General features: G+C 38.3%; 1 protein-coding gene across 3 annotated transcripts in view; it reads right to left on the minus strand.

Moving 5' to 3' along the window:
- Deup1 (deuterosome assembly protein 1) overlaps positions 1-21,556 on the minus strand; it is a 58,999-nt gene that overhangs the window by 21,586 nt on the left and 15,857 nt on the right. For all 3 annotated transcript variants that reach the window (XM_045146577.1, XM_004661934.2, XM_045146578.1), the window contains exons 4-7: positions 17,588-17,701; positions 16,438-16,680; positions 8,993-9,138; positions 4,968-5,073 (exon numbers count right to left, since the gene is read on the minus strand). In XM_045146577.1, coding sequence (XP_045002512.1) covers positions 4,968-5,073; positions 8,993-9,138; positions 16,438-16,680; positions 17,588-17,701 — 609 coding nt within the window. The remainder of the gene's footprint in view (positions 1-4,967; positions 5,074-8,992; positions 9,139-16,437; positions 16,681-17,587; positions 17,702-21,556) is intronic.

Here is a 21,556-nt window from a genome sequence, read left to right on the forward strand (position 1 = left end):
TCCCTTCTATTCTTAACCTTGGCTAAGTTTCTCAGGGCAGAATTCATGGATAGTCCTGGAGTCCCTAGCACCATTAATCTGCCCAAACTTGCCAAGCATCAACCTCTGCCCATCCCACTTCACCCTCCCAAACCCACTCTCTTTTTCATTCCTACTGCTGATACCTTGGTCCTTGACACCTTGTCTCTTTCTAGAGATATCTAGCACCATGTATGGTTTCTAGTTGTTGAGAGTTAGAGATCAAATTCAGAATCATTTATCGCAAAATGAAAGTCACAGTTGGGGGAAATGAAAAAAACTGACAATTATAGCATAGGCTAGTAGTAATCAATGTTTATGGGCCTTTGGGAAGGGCAGCTAGCCCAGGTGGATGTGAGGAATTCGCAGAGGAGAGGTTATCAGACCAAATGCTGAAGGGTGAATGGATATCAGAAGGCCAGATGGGGATGGGCTCCAGGCAAAGACTGTTGCAGCGAGTAGAGGTGGGAGAACTGTTCACACTACAGTGGACCATGGGATCCTGGAGTGACCTGACCAACTGTGCTATGAGACAGAGGCTAAGAGGGTAAGTCAAAGTCAGCCACAGAGAGATTCATATGAGTGGACCCCAGGTATTTGTAAGATGAGAAGTGATTTTTTTTCTATTTTATCTTTAAACATTCAATGTACATCTCTAAAAGATTGAGGACTCTTTCTCTGCCTCTCCTTCTCTCCCAAGTTGCCCAAATATGCTCATGTCTTTATAATGATCAGTTCCTCCGTATCACCAAATATTCCTGCAGAATTCAAATTTAAAATTGTCTCAAGTATGTAACTAATGTTCTTTAATAGCATTAGGATCTACATATGGTCTATCCAGTGTGGCATATTTTATCCCTTTAACATCTCTCCTTGTGTGTGTTTCTGTGTGTGCATTTTCTCCAATTCTCACAATCTGTTTGCAGATTAAGAGATGCAAGTGTAGAATTTTCCAATCACATTCCTGAAAGGCAGCTGCTTGCTGGCTCCTGTGGCTATGCACACTGTGGGTCCCACAGGAGGACAAACTGGGTTTCAGGGCTGGCATCTGGGGGAGACTGATCTAGCAAGGAAAGTGCCCACATCCAGAGGTACACAAGTCTGACCAGTACCAGGCCACGTGTCACCCACACCTGGTTTGATCTTGTTAGGATTACTAACGTTTTTATAATTTCAAAGCTGGACATGACCTTTGAAATCCCATGGTCTTAGTTCTATCTACCATTTAACAAATGGGGAGAAAAGAGACTCAAAGAGAAGAGAGCTGAGTGGACTTAAATAACCCAGCTCCTGGAGACAGAGACAGAGAGAGAGACACACAGTAAGTATCCCAACCCCAGGACATCATTGCATGCCTCCTTTAATGTCTTTTCTCTTCACTGGTTCCTTATAATTTATTTGATGAACAACCATGTTCTGCAGTTTGGCCAGGCTGGATCTTGCTGATCTCATCCCTGTGGTGTAGTTTAAGTTACATCCTTTTAAAAATGGAACTTGGAAAATTAAGAAAATGAATATATTATTCTGAAAAGGATTAAACTACTTTCATTATGTTTATAGTGGCTAGATATTAAAGCAACATGCTGTCCTGCAAAGCTTGTTTCTAAATGAGATTAATTTACCTGAGCTTCAAATGACTTGGCGTTATTAAAAATGTGCATTTTATCACACAATAAATGCCTAAATATAGCTCTGTGCTAGGAAAAAAAAAAAACATTTTCAAGCTTCATAATACATAGCTCTTGTTGGTTTTATTACAACGGGATGAAAATGCTCACCACAAGCACTTCCTGGAAGCCACAGCTATTTATACATGAGTTGCTTGTTCCCTTTCCTACAGCACTGCTGTGGACCCCAGGAACCTATGGAGAGATGTGTGCCTTGCATTCTCTCCCTCCATGCCAAATGGCATGAATCAGTAGACTCTTTACATTGCTCTATCAAAAATCAATGAGGTTAAGAAGATTATAACTATATATGTCTTTGACCAGTTTTTTTAAAACCCCAATGCATTCACTGGGAATACTAGTAAAGAATAGTTTATGAAAGAATAGATTTTAAATCATCAAAATCAGTTTCATAGGATTCTGTGGCATTAAAATGTCCAAAACATGAGTGAAATGATCATTAATCTATAATACCTTTCTATGCTTAACCCTTATTCACTCTCTGACAGTCAGCTCTGTCAGACAGGATCTGTCTTATTTATTTATTTTAGAAAGAGAAAGAGAATCAGAGAGAAAGAAAGAGAATGGGTGCTCCAGGGCCTCTAGCCTCTGCAAACGAACTCCAGATGCTTGTGCCACTTTGTGCATCTGGCTTACATGGGTACTGGGGAATTGAACCTGGGTCCTTAGGCTTTACAGGTAAGTGCCTTAACCAAAAGTCATCTCTTCAGCCCAGGATCTGTCTTCTGATGTGTGGGGAGCTGACACAAGGTCCTGTTATGTAGCCCAGGCTGCCCTTAAACTCACTATATAGCGTTCAAACTCATGACAACCCTCTTGTTTCTTCTCCTGAGTTCTGGGACTGCAAAGTTGTGGCACTACAGCAGGCCAGGATTTGTTATTCACATTGTATTTCCTATTGAAATCAGCAGAACAGTTATATCCCTACAAGATAGACGTTCAATCAATGTCTGTAGAGTTTTTACAAACAACTGAATTTATGAACCTGTACAATTATCAGAGAATTAAGCCTTAATATTAGTTATCTTCTCATTATTTATTTTTATTTACAGTGTGTCAAGCATGTCTAGAGCACTAGATTATATAGTTCCAAGCCATGTCCAACTTTGTTTACCTTTTAATAATTGTTTAGATATTGTAGCATTAAATATTCTGTCTAATCCTTAAGCCTACACCAGACGAATGGGTAACACTATCAAAACTTTAGAAAGAAAGTCACTATTGAATCTTACTAGAAAAAGAAGAGTATATACTTTCTGTAGGACAATGAAAAATCACTTTAAAAACAATGTCTAGGCCTTCGTTATCTAATAGTCCTAGTTTCTGGCAGAGAGTCTGGCACATGACAGGTTTACAATGAGAAATGTGGGTGTGACTGAAGATATCAATAGGTCATCTTCACCATGTGTTTCCTCGAACCAGGTTCTGTTCTAAGCATATTACTTGCATTAGCTCATGGATTTTAACTTAAGACAGGAGTGTAGAGAGCCTAGATTCTTTAGAGTCAGAAAGCCTGGATTCAAGTCTCATGTCTGCTACTGAAAGGATAAAAGTTGCCCTATTTCTGCTGCCCTGTTGTCTAGCTGCTTTGCTAACTTGCCTTTTTAAGCTTCTGTAATATGGCTTGCTTGCTACTGCACTGAATCACAGAACTGCCATTTTGCAACTACCTCCATTTTGTAAAAAGTATGCAACTACCTCCATTTTGTAAAAAGTATACCATGAGGACCTGGCCCTTTGTACGCCCTACCCAATCAGAGGGACCCTCACGAGCCCACCTCGTGGGCCCCACCCAATCAGGGGAACCCACAGCTGAAAAGCCCCTATGACTCTGCATACCTATGGTTTTCAGCCTTTATAAGCTGACCAAACACGTGGCTAGGGGCTCTTCACCTTTCTTCCTGTGAGAGGAAATTTGTGTCGAGCCCCGATGCATCGGAATCAATAAACCTCGTGCGGTTTGCATTGAGAGCGTCCTGCGTGAGTGTTTTTGGGGTCGCGTAGACAGCCCTGAGCGGGAACCCCTCTGGGGAACCCCACACTACTTATTAGTTGTTTGATTTTGGGGGAAGTAACTAGCTTTGCTGTGTCTTCATTTCCTCAAATCTAAAATGAGGATAATACAGGACTCACTTTATAAGATAGTTGTGAGGAATAGATTAGGTTAGAACTCATTAAATCCCTACTCCCTGACATTTATAAGAGCAATGCAAATACCAGATATTATTGGCTCATTTTGTCATCATCAAAACCTTGTAAGGTTGGTATTTATGTATCTAGGTCCTCTGAATTGAAGGAAAGATTACCAACTGGAGGAAGGAAGGAGGCTCATAAAATTCAGGAAGCTGGAGCTGGGGAAATTGCTCAGTGGTTAAAGATACTTGCTTGCAAAGCTTGCTGTCCTAGGTCCAATTCCCCAGCCATCCATGTAAAGCTAGACACTAAAAAGGGTAGCAAGTGTCATGTTCTTTGCAGTGGCAAGAGATGTACACATGCACAGACACACACATGCATGTGTAAATAAATAAAATTTTTAAAAGATTGAGGAAGTCAACAAAACTCACCACAAGGTTCAGGAAGCTCAGAAATTAATGAAATTTAAGAAAGTTCATGAAGCAGTAAAATCCACAGGGTCCTTCCCAAATGTTCTATAAATGGTAAACAACTGATGGGGAAGAGAGAGACTCTTTTCAGTGGAACTGCCTGCAAGTTGGTTAGAGGTTCTGGGGATTTAGCCATCTCGATGCTTTTTGGTGATGCAGTTACCTTTGAGCCACCCATGCTCTTGCAAGTAACCCCTCAGTTATACTTTGGTAGGTAATCTTAATAAATTAATTACTTCACCAATCATTTGTTTGGTCTGTCTTCAGTACCCTATTTGGGATGAACATATCTCCCCAAGAAAAGTTATGGAACAGTACTGCTCACCTCCATCCTTAGCAATGTGCAATTTCCCCAAGCTTGTACACAGAGTAAGCAGCTGTCTGTACTAGCTACCTTCTTTCAATATGTCACCTCTCATGAAGCCACCCCTCCACATTTATAGGCAGTCTCCCTCCGGCAGAGTGATAACCCAAGATTTATGTTTGCACAGAACAATTTCAGAATTACAGAATAACAGACTATTATGTTATGACAAAATAGAGCAAGAAAAAGAAGGGAGTCAGAAGGAAGTTGTTTTTGTTTGTTTGTTTGTTTGTTTTAACCTGATCTTTTGCAGGCCATATCTACCTGGAAGAACAGAGCTCATGTTTCGTATACCTTGCTTAGTTCTTTTCTGTGATTTGGTTGATCTGGGGCCACTGGAAACAGGTCTTTCTTTTTGCTTTCTGGTTCTTTAATAGAAGGTGAATAGGATGATTCAAATCTGTAAATTAAAAATAAAGCAGACAAAAATTAAGCTTAACTTGATGAACAGTTGTGATCATATTGTTCATTTAGAACATTGTAGGCTGCAGAAATAGATAATTACTTTGTTGCAAACATTTCTAGTTACGGAAATTGCAAATTCTAATACATTCTGATCCCATAAGTATTTACATCTTCCAGTGAGAGTAGTTTTAATGCAAAAAAGGTAACAGTTAATGTGCAATTTCAATTATATGTTGAAACTTGGCAGAATCCTGGAATTGTATATGTAGATAAGACTTTTGCATAAGAAGAGAAGATTGCTTCCTGTGAGAAACAGCTTGGGAACACATTCTTAAAAGGGAAGCACACACACTCACTAACGCAGTGCAGAAAGTAACTAAGCCATGAGAATCCAGGAGGAGCAAAAATGCCACAGAAATGCTCAGAAATGATTATATCTGACACTGCAGCCAGGGAGACAGCTTACATGCAACTACTCACATCACTCACTTATGAAACAGAATTGCAAGCACATGTTCATACTGGTGGCGAGCAGAGGTGCATATAAAAAGGTCAATCTCCACTGGGAGCATGGGGAAGGATAGCAGGCAGTGTTCAAATAAAAGGAGAACCATTAAAACATGAAAGAAAAGAAGCAGGTGGGGACAGCAGCAGGCTAGCTATTGGAGGTCAGAGGTGACTATTAGCATGGAGTCTGGTGTTATGAGGTATAAGCCCTCTGGGAAGTGAGTATCATTTACAATTTATAAAGAAGCTTTAGTGAGGTTCCACATATCAAAAACATAAACCATGTCAATTTAAACAAAAAAGCCCAAATCTGAGTAATGATGGAGGAAATAGTAAGTATTAAAATAAAGGAACTCTAAAGGTATAAATTGATAGTGATGTCCCTGAAGTATAGGTGTCTAGGGTGATTGCTATTTCTGACTATGATAGGCATTATTATACATACACACATATGTTCACCTGACCTCCAAAGCACGTCACTGCCATAACGTTATCATCCACGAAAACCATTGTTAGCATTTTAACATACTCTTTCCCCAATGTATATACATTCCCCTATACTGTAAATATTATTTTTCAGTATCCCTTTATTTTTCACTTAGTATGTAGTTAACATTGTTTTGTTTTATCCAATATCCTTCTATTTTTTTTTTTTCGAGGTAGGGTCTCACTCTAGCCCAGCCTGACCTGGAATTCACTATGTATTCTCAGGGTGGTCTTGAAGTCATGGTGATCTTCCTACCTCTGCCTGTCAAGTGCTGGGATTGAAGGTGTGCACCCGGCTCCAATATCCTTCTAAAACAGCATTTAAGATTACTCTTAAAAGTTTTATTATGATTTGGAAAAAGTGAAAAATGAACTTTCCTATTTCTCAATTCTTCTTACACAATACCAGGCATCACAATGTTGAACTGAAAATGCCAAACCCTTTGTGGCAAACTTGCAGAGTTCAATGAATGAATGAAATATGTCAAATTTCAGTATGGACAAGTGCTAAGAGAACAATAATCTGTCACAAAATCTATCAAGGAGCTGTCATTTGTCATGTCAGAAAAGGGTGCTAGATCTCTATATATCTATATCTATATCTATCTATACATATACATATATATGTGTGTGTGCAGAGAGAGAGACAGAGAGAGTGTGAGAATAGACACACCAGGGTCTCTAGCCAGTGCAAATGAACTCCAGATGCATGGACCACCTTGTGCATCTGGCTTATGTGGGTCCTGGGGAATTGAACTGAGGTCCTTTGGCTTTGCAGGCAAATGCCTTAATTCTAAGCCATCTTCCCAGCCCCCTAGAATTACTTTTAATGATGAAAACATGTCAGCTCAAGGTGCTCCCACAACAAATGCAAATTATCATTATTGAGAAAGGTTCTTCATGTGAATGAAGACATTAATGGTCCACTTTTATGAGGCTACTTTGCATCTGCTGTGGTGGTCCAGACTGCTTCATTTTTGACAAGCTGTAAAGGAGGAACAGGCTCCAAATAAAAGAAACCCAACAATATGGCAGGGAGAGCAGGATCCATATGAGGACAAACTAAAAAGATTTGAAACTTGAGGTGGGGAAAGATGAAGGCTGAGAAGTCTAGCATAGGACAGACGCTAAGCTGTGGTGCTAAACACACACTACTTCTTCAAATCTCCTAAGGTTACATCTGAGGGAATTCCTCCAAATGAGAACAAGAGTACAGCAAGCACGCAGAAGAAAGAGTTTATATTGGCCGAATATATAAATAAATGCTACACTTTGGATCAAATTATGCCATGAAGGAAAGCTGATAATGTTTGGAATTTGTCATTGACCTTGTAAAAGTGCCATATAAATAAAGCACCACACTTCACAAAACTGGAGATAGACACAGATGAAATGGTATGCCCTCCTGTGAACTTTATTTCTTATATTTTTTAGGTATGCATATTCTTTTTTGTTTGTTTGTTTTTTTGTTTTTGATATAGGGTCTCACTCTAGCCAAGGCTGACCTGGAATTCACTATGTAATCTCAGGGTAGCCTTGAACTCACAGCGATACGCCTACCTCTGCCTCCCGAGTGCTGGAACTAAAGGTGTGCAACACCATGCCTGGCTAGGCATGTATATTCTTTATTGGTGTGTGTGAAGAGATTCCTCACCACCTCACAGCACTAGAATAGCACCTTATACATAGTCAATATCCAATGGACTTTTTAATCATCATTAATGGTGGTATGTGGGCCATACACACCACAGAGCACGCAGTAATGCTGACAGGCTAACAGGCATTCTGCAAGCCTTGGTGAGTCAGCAGGCTATTTTGGGAACATTATTTTGCCATCTCTTATTAGCTATACATCTCAAAAAAATGCTATCATTCCTACAACTTTGAACAAAGTTACTTTTACCTTGAAGTAAATAATAATTATCTTTCAATAAAGCAATCCTTCATCATTTGGCTACTTTGGATACTTAGTTTTTTAAATCCTATCGTTGGTCTTGTATCAGCTTCCTGATTCAGAGAGCGTTCTGTCTCAGCGAACTGTTAAACCAGTCACTCTGTTTGCAAGCACAAACATTTAATACTCCTCAGAAGGCCCATTTTCTTGGAGGTTATGGAATACCCAGTATGTGTCTGATCTTCAAGAGGGAAAAATATCTATTTTAACAAGAACTCTTGATGGCACTTCAGGATAGTGCACACAGAAGCAAAATAACTGCACCATGATAACTGAAAAGGTTAGCATCAGGCTTACAGGCAATCACAATGCAAGCATTGGAATACTATAGCATAAATCTGATTTTTCTGCAGATATATAAATACCAGTTCTCTATTGTTTTCATGATATCCTAGAGAATAAAATTTCTAATAAAATATCTCAGTGTGACAGAAGTATCTGCAAACTACATTATGATATAACTTTCTAGGTAAGTAAAAATTAATTTTGAAGATGAAATGACCATTTTATTTTAGTATTGGTATCATTAAGAACATGCTACTTTACAGCCAGGCATGGTGGCACACACCTTTAATCCCAGCACTCGGGAGGCAGAGGTAGGAGGATCACCATGAGTTTGAGGCCACTCTGAGACTACAGAGTGAATTCCAGGTCAGCCTGAGCTACAGTACTATCCTATCTTGGAAAAAAAAAAAAAAAAGAACATGCTACTTTATAATGAATTTTAATTCTAGTTTCAAATATGAAACCCCTAATGTATATCATGTTGTTTTTTCTCAAGGCATGGTCTCACTGTAGTTCAGACTGACCTGGAATTCACTCTGTAGTCTAAGGGTGGCCTTGAACTCATGGCGATCCTCCTACCTCTGCCTTCCAAGTGCTGGGATTAAAGGCATGCGTCACCACACCCAGCTTTATATCATGATTTGAATAGTTTCTCTCAGACTGTTGAATATCCAGATGGTACCTTCTTTTGTGGTCATGAGCATTCTGGTTCTCCCCCATCTTCAGCAGCTCTCTGTGCAGCTGCAGACGCTCCAGCTCTATAATCCTCAGGAGGTCATCCCGTGACTGCAGCTCGTTTTTCACCTCTGAGAGTCCTGCTTCCATGGCCTGTGTGAAAACACCAAAAAAGTTTTGATGTTCCTAGGAGATTAAAAAAAATGTGTGCATGTGTTTGCATGTGTGTATGTGTGTTTATATGCATGTGGACACGTGTGTGTGGATGCATGTGCACATGTGTGCATGTGCTGGTGAAGGTCAGAAGCTGATATGTATCTTCCTCCAGGATGCTTTACTTTATTTACTGAGGCAGGGTCTCTCACTTGAACCCAGAACTTGCCAACTGGGCTAGCCTAGCTAGCCAGCTTGTCCTGGGAATTAGCACCCCAAGCCCCACTCTGCCATTCGAGCTCTGGGATTAGGAAGGGGCCATCATAGCCACCTGGCATTTACATAGGTGGTGGGATGCAAACAGATCCTCACATTTGTCTGGCAAATCCTTTATCCATTGAGACATCTCCCTAGGCTGTCACTGCTGATATAATAATGAGCAATAGGTTTCAAAACATTGAACATCTAAAAACCAGTGTCCTTTAAGCAAACTTCCTTTGCTTGCTCTGTCTTATACAATTCTACTCCACCTTTCATTTATCCAATACATATTTAATTAGCTCTATGTTCTCTGAGGCACAGACACAAAAACTGTCATTAGACAGCTCACCATCTATTGACAAAGACAAAAAAACTCATGTGAATATCACATTGTATATAAACCTGAAAGAATGAGACAGTTAAGTCTGAAGTACAACTCTGAATTAAAACAGATTTTAAAAGATAATGAGTGAATGACAAATAATCGAATGGAAAATCATGTTATGACAAAGCTATTAGAATTATCCCAGGGCATGTCTGGCAGACAAAATGAACTAGGAGCAATCATTCCACTCCTGCCCAATGTGTAATAGCTAGTTCATACTTCAGTTGATAACTAGAAATGCTATCTATCTTTGCTAATAAGAGAGGTTTGAACAAGTTCAAAAGCTAATGGGCAGGATCTGGATAGGAAACAAGGGCCATGGAAACGGGGTTGGATTCCAGAGAAGGTGGATGGCATGAGCCCCACAGCACAAGTGGAGAACTGCATAATATGAGAGCCCTTGCTCCCCTGCAGAGGAAAGAGAGATATGAAATATCAGAACATTTATGTATTTAAATATTGGGATGGGGTGGATTCAGAGTCCGGCTTTCTGTTTGCTTCTAGGTTTTTGTGTGTGTGTGAAGTAAAAGATAACTTCAGGAATTGGAGTGGAATGGGAGAGTTAGCCAGCTGGAGAAACCTGGTAGGATTGCCAGGCAGTATAGTGCAATCATTTCAAGTTCATGGTCATGGTCTCTTAAGTGATTTTCTGTAGCAACATTGGTTATTCCTTGGGAATACAAATGTTACCATGTAATGCATGGCTTTTGTGACTGGTTGTGTTCACTTAGAATAATGTTTCCAAGGTTCATGCATATTGAATTACATATTCATCAGTTGATGGGTCTTTCAGTTCATTCTACTTCTAGGCCATTGTGAATACTATTACTATATAAATTAACATACAAGCTTTATATAGGAATATGTTTTCTTATTCACCAATTATTACCCAAATGCTTACAAAGCCTAGAAGAATAGCTATGTACATGATGAGTTTTTAGACCCTTAAGAAAACCCCCAAAACCCAAAGCCTTAAATATATGCTGTTTCCTAAGGGACCTTGATGCCTGGGTTCAGTGAAGTGTCTGGTGACAATGCTGTAGCCACATAAGTTCCTGGCTGCATTGGAAATAAGATTAAAAACAGACTTAAAATGACGATTTAAGAGTCTGAGGAGATGGCTCAATGGGAAGAGTGCTTGCTGTACAAGCATGAGGATCCGAGTGCCACTCCCAGACCTCACATACCAAGTTTGGTGTGGCTGTGTACAACTGTAACCGCAGTACTGAGTGAGGTGGAAACAAGCTGGGGCTCACTGGTCAGCTAGTTTGACCAACTGCCTGGCAAATTCTAGGTTCAGTGAGAAATCCTGTTTCATGGAAATAAAACGAAAGTGTAGTAGAGGAGGATACCAGTGTCTTTGGCTGGCCTCCTCATGGTACACACACACACACACACACACACCACATACTGCATACACAAACACATACAACCAAAAAATGATGATTTAGGAGACTTGTTTAGATAGTCTCTGATTTGATCAGTAAGGATTTTTCAGAGAGGGTTAAAAATTTAAACAAACAGGGAGCTGGAGAAATGGCTTAGTGGTTAAGACATTTGGCTGCAAAGCCAAAGGACCATGGTTTAATTCCCCAGGACCCACATAAGACAGATGCACAAAGTGGCACATGCATCTGGAGTTTATTTGCAGCAGCATCTCTCTCTCTAGCAAATAAATAAATAAATAAATAAACAAACAAATATACATTTTAAAAGAAGAATGAGATGCAGCACTTTAAAAAGAAATTTTAAACAAACCAAAAAGAGATGAGAAACAATAGATCATGTGGAAGGTAAACAATTTAACTGATGTGAATGTCACCTGCTTTGTTTGCAGGTGAAGAAGGCACAACTCCAGCTTTCTGCTTTTTCAAATTTTCCACCAGGGACTATTAATATCAAGAATGAAGATGCAGGAAGAAAAGTGGGCATTTTTCCTGGGGAAGAAGCCCCTGAAAAAGGCCCTAACTCCAGGCCAGGAGGCAAAATTCAATACAAAGTATTTCAATGCTTACATTGAAATTTCAGTATGCTGTGTTATTGTACACTAGATTTTGATGACATTGTATGAAAAAAAACATAAGATATGTCTGTCATTAGTAATTTTTATAAATAAATTACACTTGAAATGTCAATTCTTTGGATACAGATTGGGTCCAATAAAGAATATTACATTAACTTCACTCATTTCTCTTCTTTATGTAGCTACTAGAAAATTTTAAATTAGGTTTGTGACTTGAATTATACTTTTCGTACACAGTGTCACTCTAGTGTCTTAATGATGTATTAACAGGCAAACAAATACAGGTTAACTTTTTGAGCATACACGTTTGAAAAATACAAAATAGTTTATTTTGTCATTAGTCTCAGATGGGATAGACTGCACATTTTTAAACATGAGGGTAGTGCTGCACAGCAAACAAACACGTGCAGTGGAATGTGTGTGCTGACACATCTCAAGGTTGTAGAAAGACAAATGGGAAGAAGGATGCATGAAGACTCTAACGCAGCTGGCATTACAATGTGCGTCACACTAAAGCAAATATTCTAGAACAAATGGCAGCAATTCAGATAGAATAGCTGTCTTTTTGCATTTATGTGCAAGATATGGGCTATCCTGTCAGATGACAGTTTTGTAAAAAGAGAAGATATTCAAATACATATTCTGGCTACAGTATTATTTGCATCTAATTACTCTCATTTGGTAAAATACAAATTATGTAAAACAAGTTAAGACCCATCTGTTTGCTTAGAAACTTGCCTAATGCAGTGAAAGGAACAGTGATGTTCAACTTTCCAACTAATAAATATAAATAAATGATTTCTTCCCAGTATTTATACTACAGGACAAAGATGGAGCTCTCATAAAATTTGGAAGTAGGACAGAGAAAAGGCTAAACAAAAAAATACTTAGCTTCCTTTCCCAAATAGATAAAAAAATAATATTTTCCTGAGAGCAGAAATCTTGAATTTTTAAAATCAAATTGCATTTCAAAAGTATTTTCATTAGAATAGCAATTTTTCCCCCAAGCAGGCTCCAGAATAATTTGGTCTGCTTTTTAATACATGCAATAATTTTAGGGGGATGAAGGAGGACCAAAAGCCTGAGTTTTTATTTACAACCTTTACAGAACAGGTAAAAAGCTAGGCATGGCATCAACACCCCAAAATTCAATTGTATAGTAACTGACATCCACAGGATGTTTTTGAAAAGAATAAACAACTTGATCAGGGTTAAAGTGGTTGTAGTTTAGAATGTCTAATTTAATGGGCATGGTGACCCATGTCTTTAAGACCAGGATTAGGGAAGCTAAGGCAGGAGGATCATCACAAATTCAAGGCCAGCTTGGGGCTACAGATTTTCAGGTCAGCTTTGGATAGTGAGATCCTACCTCAAAAAAAATAAAAAACAAAAACAGAAAAGATGTCAAATTTATTCTCAAGATACAAGCGTAGCTCAGTGGGAGAAGACTTGCTTGTGAGCTCCATCCCAGCTGCACACAGAAGTTGGCTTTCCTGTTTAACCACTGCTTAGATGTTATTCTTCAGAGTAACTAGAAAGCTTGTAGTGGCTATTGAATTATACAGTGCCGGGATTTTGCATGAGAACAAGACACCCATTGGAGGCAGGCACTCCCCATCTTACTTCAGTCTTGTAAGACTATCTAGCAGGTTAAAAAAAAATCTAGCACTTTCAGGTTTGTTCTGTTAACACAAAACAAAATAGGGTTCTAGACACTTTTCTTACATAGGGCATGTAATTCTTCTGAAACATATAAATTGGAGAGTCTTCATTTAAACTTTTTATTTAATATTTTTAAATGATTTTTTATTTATTTTTATTTATTTATTTGAGAGTGACAGAAAGAGGCAAACAGAGAGAGAAAATGGGCATGCCAGGGCCTCTGGCCACTGCAAACGAAATTCCGACGCGAGCTCCCTTGCACATCTGGCTAACGTGGGTCCTAGGGAATGGAGCTTTGAACCAGGGTCCTTAGACTTTACAGGCAAGTGCTTAACCACTAAGCCATCTCTCTAGCCCTTCATTTAAATTTTTGGGTTTTTTTTTTTTTGGTTTTTGGAGGTAGGGTTTCACTCTAGTCCAGGCTGACCTTGAATTCACTATGGAGTCTCAGGTTGGCCTCAAACTCACAGCAATCCTCCTACCTAAGCCTCCTGAGTGCTGGGATTAAAGGCATGCGCCACCCCGCCCAGCTTCATTTAAATTTTTAACGTGTATGTATATGTGGGTGCAGGTACACATGTGCATAGGTATGTGTGCACACGTGTAGGCCAGAAGACAACGTCACATGTTGTCCTTAGGTACCATCTACTGTTTTTGAGATAGTGTCTCTCATTGGCTTGGAGCTTATCAGCCAAAAGCCAGTGAGCCCCATGGATTCACCTATCTCTGCCTCGCCCAGAGCTGGCACTGTAGAAACAACCATTATGCCTGGCATTTTTATGTCAGATGTGGGGATCAAACTTAGGTCCTCAGGCTTGTGAGGTAAACACTGTACCCACAGAGCTATCTCTTCAGTCTCCTTTGTTTCAATTGAATAATGTTCCTAGACCTAGGGATGAACTACTTTAAGTAAACAGAAGTTTGTAAAAACATAATTCTGGCAAATTTCCTCACAGAAAGCAGCATAATTGTGGGAATGAAAGGCCTCGCCACTGATGAGTTGTAGTAGACAGCCAGCCAAGGGCATGGGGTCTTAGAAGAGGCCCCTGTCTTGAAGGCAAACCCCAGACATTACTTCACTGAGCAAGGACCAGCCTTCCTTCCTGGCCCAGACGAGATGAGATGAGACTTAGAAACCAAGTGAGTGGGTGGTGTTTGAAGGCTAAACAAAAATGAAGAAATCGGTATAAATGTTACTCACTTTAAAATGTCTCATTAACTATGGGAAACATAGAGTATGCAAGAAGTTAGAGAATTCTTGGTGACAAATGCAAGAAAAATGACTCATTCTTAAAATTTCAAGGTGGGTTCTTAGCCTGCACACTGGCTTCAGGCTGGTTAAGGCTCCTAGCACACCGTAGGATGCTTAGTGGCATCTGTGGTCTCTGCCTACTAGAGGCTAGCCCTAGACAGAGTTAATTCCAGGTCAGCCTGGACCAGAGCGAGACCCTACCTCGAAAAAACCAAAAAAAAAAAAAAAAAAGAAAGAAATGGTAGAAAGCAACTGAATGTTTGGAGGTGGGAGATAACCTGTAAGAATGTCTTAAGTAGCTGGATTTTCATGAGTCAGAATACACACTTAGTTAAAAAAAATCAACAGGGCTGGAGAGATGGCTTAGCGGTTAAGCGCTTGCCTGTGAAGCCTAAGGACCCCGGTTCGAGGCTCGGTTCCCCAGGTCCCACGTTAGCCAGATGCACAAGGGGGCGCATGCGTCTGGAGTTCGTTTGCAGAGGCTGGAAGCCCTGGCGCGCCCATTCTCTCTCTCTCCCTCTATCTGTCTTTGTGTCTGTTGCTCTCAAATAAATAAATAAAAAATTAAAAAAAAATCAGCAAAGAACAATTTTGATAACTTCTCTGATGGTTGCAGGAAGTAGAAAGAACAAAAAAGAAAAATATGTCTGGATAAAAACCCATCAATTTACTGTTAAAATTGCCTACCAATAAATTCTAGAATACTGTTCCATCATGATTGCTTTGGTGCTATGGTTTAGATGCTGAAGGGTGCCCGAAGGCCTGTGTGTTAAAGGCTTGGTCCCCAGCGTGGCACTATAGGGGAAGTGGTGGGTCCTTTGGGAGGCTGATGGGAGACTCTTAAATCATATAAAGAGATTGTAGGGGACTGGAGAATTGGTTTAGTGGTTAAAGTGCTTATTTGAAAAGCCTAATAATGGACTGGGTTCAATTTCCCAGTATCCACGTAAAGCCATATGCACAAAGTGGATCTGGAGTTGGTATGCAGTGGCAGGAGGCAGGACAACCTAGTGTGCACATTCACTTTCTCCTTGAAAATTAAATAAATAAATAAATAGAAATATTTAAGAAACAAAGAGATTGTGAAAGTTCAAACCCTTCATCATCCCTCTTTTGTTTCCTGGCCATAAAATGAATGATTTTATTTGATCACACTTTCCTACCATAATGTTCTGCCTCACCGCAGGCCCAAAGTAACTAGGTCAACTAACTGTGAGCTGGAAATCCAAAGCTGTGTGGAAAGAAACTTAGTCTTTGTCAACTGAGTATCTCAGGAGTCTTTTTTATGGTGATGGGAAGCTGACTAACATGTCCAGTGACTAGTGATAAACCTTTGAGGATCACCCATGCCTCTCACCTTTTGTGTTTTATGAGTCAGAGGCTTTGACTAAGAGACAATAGTGGGTATAGAAGTTTGTGTGGCTCACGAGGCATGGTTTTAGGTTCAGAGCTCTATGAGTGACCACTATTACAATATGCTGGTAAGAGATTATTATGCTACTAGAGAATCAAAGTGAATTGCAAGGGTTAAAGTACGCATAGAATTACTTAATTTACTCAAATGAGTTATTTACAAGAACAAGTATGCCAAGTTTATTCATGTGATAGAAAACCCCTGCATAGGTTTCTATGCCCTGTCACTGTAAAGTCAATATTTAAACCACTCATTGGCATTGGCAGTTGGAAAAACAAACAAACCAAGAAGAAAATCTTTACCTGGCACTGTCTTTGGTACATTTTCAGTTCTTGTAGGAGCTTCTGATTTTCATCTTGTAACTTATTCCGGCTTAATGCTATTTCACTCACAGCTAATTTTAACTTTTCAATAATGAATTCATCTCTTTCACTGGTTTCACAATTGGGATCTGATTCACAAACCAAATGAGGAATTTCAGAGCTGCTGTCTTCAAAATACTGTTTTTTACCATTTAGTTGATTTTGGTAATTTTGTGCCTGTTTCTAAGAAATGTGGAAACTCAGTAAATTAAGAGCAAATAATAAGGTAATAGTTAATCTTATATACAATTAAAAATGAAATAAAATAATTAGTAAAAACATCAAAGTATGATCCTTGGTTTGTATACTATAGAATTATATGTTTGTTTAAAATTTCAATTTCAGAAGGCATAATGAGAAAATAGATTATGTAGATTTTGAACAAAGTTGTAGAGTAGGGAGGGGGTCTTGGGGTAGCAAAGTTTTACTAAGCAAGAAAGAAAAATCTAAAAGCTATAAAAAAGGAAAACTTATAAGTCCAATTTCTTAATAGTTGAAAATGTCTCTAGGGCCCCAAATAAATAAACAAAAACAAATGGATTGTATTGTCAACTTATAACAAGGTTTATTAATTCCTAATATATAAAACTGTGTATCAATTAGATAAACAACACAAAAGGAAAACGAGTAAAGCATGAATAGATAATTTTCAGAAGAGAAAATCAAAACTGCTAAGGTGCATATGAAAAATGCCTGTCTTGGAAGTCTTTAGGAAAATGCATACAACCTAAGTCATCACACACTCTCGTGGTGCCTCTTGGTGGTTGGTTGTTTTGGTTCTTTGAATCATGGTATGTAGTCCAGGCCAGCCTCAAACTCATGATGCTCCTGTGCTAGCCTTCCAAGTGTTGGGATGACAAATGTGTGCCCAAAGTGGCTAAAAATGTAATTACTTAAAATTGTACCCTACTTACAGAAATGTAGACCAACTTCATCAACACAGATGTTCCCCACACTGTGACTAGACCCACCATTGGCCCCACTCTGGCACCTTTCCTTGGTTTGCATTTCCATCTATAAATAGGTTACGTGCTGAATGACATGGATGGAATAATCCTTCCAATTTAGAGAATGCTAATAGATAACTTACCTGAAATTGATTACATTTTTCAGATAATAATTTTTGTTGAGCATCTAAAGAAACTAGATGAGTTTGATATAATATTTCTTGCTTGTCCCATTCTCTTGACTTTGCTCTAAATTCCTTTTTAAAAAAGTAGGGAGAGAAGTAAACATAAATTGAAGAATATTATTCATGTAAAGCACTATGAATAGGACATCTTTCATTTATATGCCTTGATTCTGAGAAAAAAAATTAAGTCCATCCTTTACCTACTAGGAAGACAAACAAGAAATATCCAACCATTCATGATGGTTGCACTACAGGTTGCACACCTCTTATCTAAAATGTATGGGACTGGAATATTTCAGATCCCATAATTTGGAATATTTGCAAACATAATGAGACACCTTGCAGATGTGATCTATTTTAGACATAGATTAGCTTCATAGTAACATACATTTTATTATATTGTATTATTAAATGCAATAAAATACATGTTTAATGCACCAGCTTGGTGACAACTGTGCTGAGACAGAGTTATCATGTGAGATCTGGTGTGAAATTTTTCACTTGTGGTATTATGTTAATGCTTACAAAGCGTGGAAGTTTGGAGCATTTGACTTCAAAATTTCAGATTAGGTATGTGTATCTTATATTTTTTAATTTTATTAGGAAATGATAGCATTTTTGTAACATATAGGAACATTAAACAAAGCATAAATCTCTCTGATAACAAATGATTACTAATGAGGGAGTTTCAAACAATTTTTTTGTATCAACTAGCACTTCCTTTCTATTTCCTGGCACAAGAAGTTTCTCCCCTTCTTGCATTCCCTACACTGAGCCACTGAATGTGCCTGTGTGTGATTTAAGAGGCTATGACCTGGACTAAGTTCTATGGACTAGTGTTTGTAGCCCAATGCCTAGTAAGACAAAATTCCTTTCTTAGAGAGGAAACTGAGCTGTGATGCTGCAGCCAATAGGAATGGGAGTAGTGTCCTTGTAGTAAGAGTTAAGAAAGACCCTCCTCTCTTTTTGTCTTTTTCCTCATATGTGAGGGTATAGCAGCCGACCCTATGAACCAAGAGGAGCCTCCATAGTATCTAGCCCTACTGGCACGCTGACCTTAGGTGTCCAACTTTCAGAACTGTGAGAACCAGTGTTTGTTGTAGCTTGATCTAGCATGCTCAGCTGCTCAAGCACTTGTTCAAGTAACACAGTCTTAACACATGACACACAACTTAACACAAACAATGGGCATGGCTTTGGAGATGCAACAGGAACATCACTGTTCTCAGTTCTCCCTAGGGCTAGCCATTGGGTCTCATCTTTCCATTCAGGCTTTGAGCAGCCTAAGGCTGAAGACCAAGGGGGTTATTACTTTTGCTCAAAAGTACCAGGCATTATTTCAATCTCATGAAACTACCAAAAACCTGTTGATAATCTTCCCTAGAGTTTCAAAATTCTTCCTTAGTGTATGAAAAGACAGCAACCAGCTTGGCAACAAACAATATACTGAGACCTCAGCTATATATTGCTGTCTATGGATCTATGACATGAATGTTTCCAACCATCACTTCAGTCATATTTATTAATAAATACCCAACATCTAACAGGTACTGTGGAGAAAGAAAAATTCAGAAACATTTCGTGATTAAATTATTTTGAAAGAAGAGTAAGGGTATGCACATATAAACATGTAACTTCCCAATATAAGTACAATAAACTACTGCATAAAAACCATGCAGATATTCTTTCCCAATATGATAAATTAGAACATAGTTCATTTGGCCAGAGTGTTTTGTATTATTTAGAACCAATTTCCACAATAAAAACTACATCTAGTTTAAAATGAGTACATAGCTTTTGATATTTGATATTTTCCTATACATGAATGATTTTTAAATGTCACTTGGGAAAATTTTATTTGTTTTTAGACTTTTTTTTTTGTTTGTTTGTTTTTTTGTTTTTTGAGGTAGTGTCTCACTATAGCCCAGGCTAACCTGGAATTCACTATGGAGTCTCAGGGTGGCCTCGAACTCACAGCAATTCTCCTACCTCTGCCTCCCGAGTGCTGGGATTAAAGGCATGCACCACCACACCTGATGTTTTTAAAAAATTTATAAGTCCCAGTTACAGAATTCTATAAATTAGTAGTATTTTATAACAATTAAAAGTAATTTTTGAAAAACCAAAAAAAAAGTAATTCAAAATTAAGCAATGGTTGGGAAAATGTGGGTAGGCACTTCTCATAAATGTACAAAACGTCTAGTGATAGATACACTACATTTACTAGGCTAAATGGAGACAGTCCACCTGAGGTGACTAACTGGCACTGACACCCAGCGATGCAAAAATGAGGTAAAGCAAACAGTTGTTGATAATAGTGAGAATTTTACAAAATTAGGTTCTAATAGAAAACAGGTAGCATTTAAAAATCATTACAATGTAATAAAAATTTTTGATTTGAATATGCATGAAGATGCCATACTGAAACCTATTACTTTGCATGCTAACTTAAAAATTAATTTTAATTTAAAAATAAATCTTTTGGTGTAGGTAGTCAAAATTGGGACAAGATTGACTTAAAGTAAGCATCTTTTCATTTATTTGCTTATACTTATTTATTTTAGAGATAGGGGCTCACTAGGTAGCCCAGGCTGGCTTTGAACATTTAATCCTTCCTCAGCCTATGAAGTGCTAGGATCCGAGGAGTACATCACTATACCCAGATTAGCAAGTAAAGATAATACATGTAATTAACATCATCTATTCGACAACCTACAATGGTTTTGAAAGCAAGTATTTCTGAGTATGCTGTAATAAGAAGCAGGAACATTAGCCCTAATTTCTTATGATGGCTACAGCAGGCATATATGAGGCCAGTAATGACTCAAAAGTGTCATATAGACATATCATAGTGCTTATGACAGTCACAGCTTTCTTGGCCATACAAAAGTGCTTGTTTCAACACTAGCCAGCATGAATAGTGATTTTAGGAGTGTGGGACAGAGACAACTCGCTGAGGGTTTGAGGAGAGGCTGAGGTGTCAGCCTAGCCCTCCCTAGTGTATCTAAGCATATATGCTTATTCATATGTATACATATTTTACTTTTTCCATAAACAAAACATTGCCTATCATAATACATTTAAAAGCCTGAGCATTGATGGATAAAGGGAACCTCTATGAAGCAATTATTTTTGTCTAATTAATTAATTAACCTTTTCACAGGGTGAATAAACAAATTGGATACAGTCCATTTTAGGTTATAAACTGTGATATTCTCCCACTATTACATGCTATTCATATGGCTATTAATATAGCAAGGATCACATTTCTTTAAAAGGAAACACATGCTTACATGTAGACTCAATTAAGAACAGTCCATCTCTTACATGTTAAATTTTCAGAGGGCTATAAATAAAAACAGATACCTAACATGTGTCTACAATTATACAAATGAAACCATATCAACATAGTGTCCTTAAAATTTCTGCATAAGAATAAACATAAAAACATTTTGTTACTAATTTCCATTCTAATTCAGATATATTTCATTTAAATATTGGCTTTCTTAAGTGAAATGTGTATACACAAAGTGCTTGACATTAATGTGCGGATTTTTTTTGGTCAGAACAATTTATATGAATGTGGTTCTTCACTATACCCATGAAAAGTCAATACATGATCTGACCTTCATTTTCAGAAAAAGAACACGTGTGCTACCGAGCATGTGAAAGTTTTTCAATTTCCTGGAGTGCGTTTCCTTGAGTGATGTTAATTTTATATCCAAACAACTTTGTAATTAATAAACAATAAGAGATAGAATCTGTAGTATTTTGAAAGCTAAAAACCAGGACTTCCTACAAAGTTCTTGCAAAAAGCTAGTTTTAAGGTTATGATACCAGACCTCATTTCTCTTCTCTCTTACAGATATTTTGGACCAGAAAGACCAAGAAGGTGACATATGGAATACTGTGATGATGATGAGGTAC

This window comes from Jaculus jaculus, chromosome 3 (assembly GCF_020740685.1).
Source record: "Jaculus jaculus isolate mJacJac1 chromosome 3, mJacJac1.mat.Y.cur, whole genome shotgun sequence".
In the NCBI taxonomy this organism is placed as follows: Eukaryota; Metazoa; Chordata; class Mammalia; order Rodentia; family Dipodidae; genus Jaculus; species Jaculus jaculus.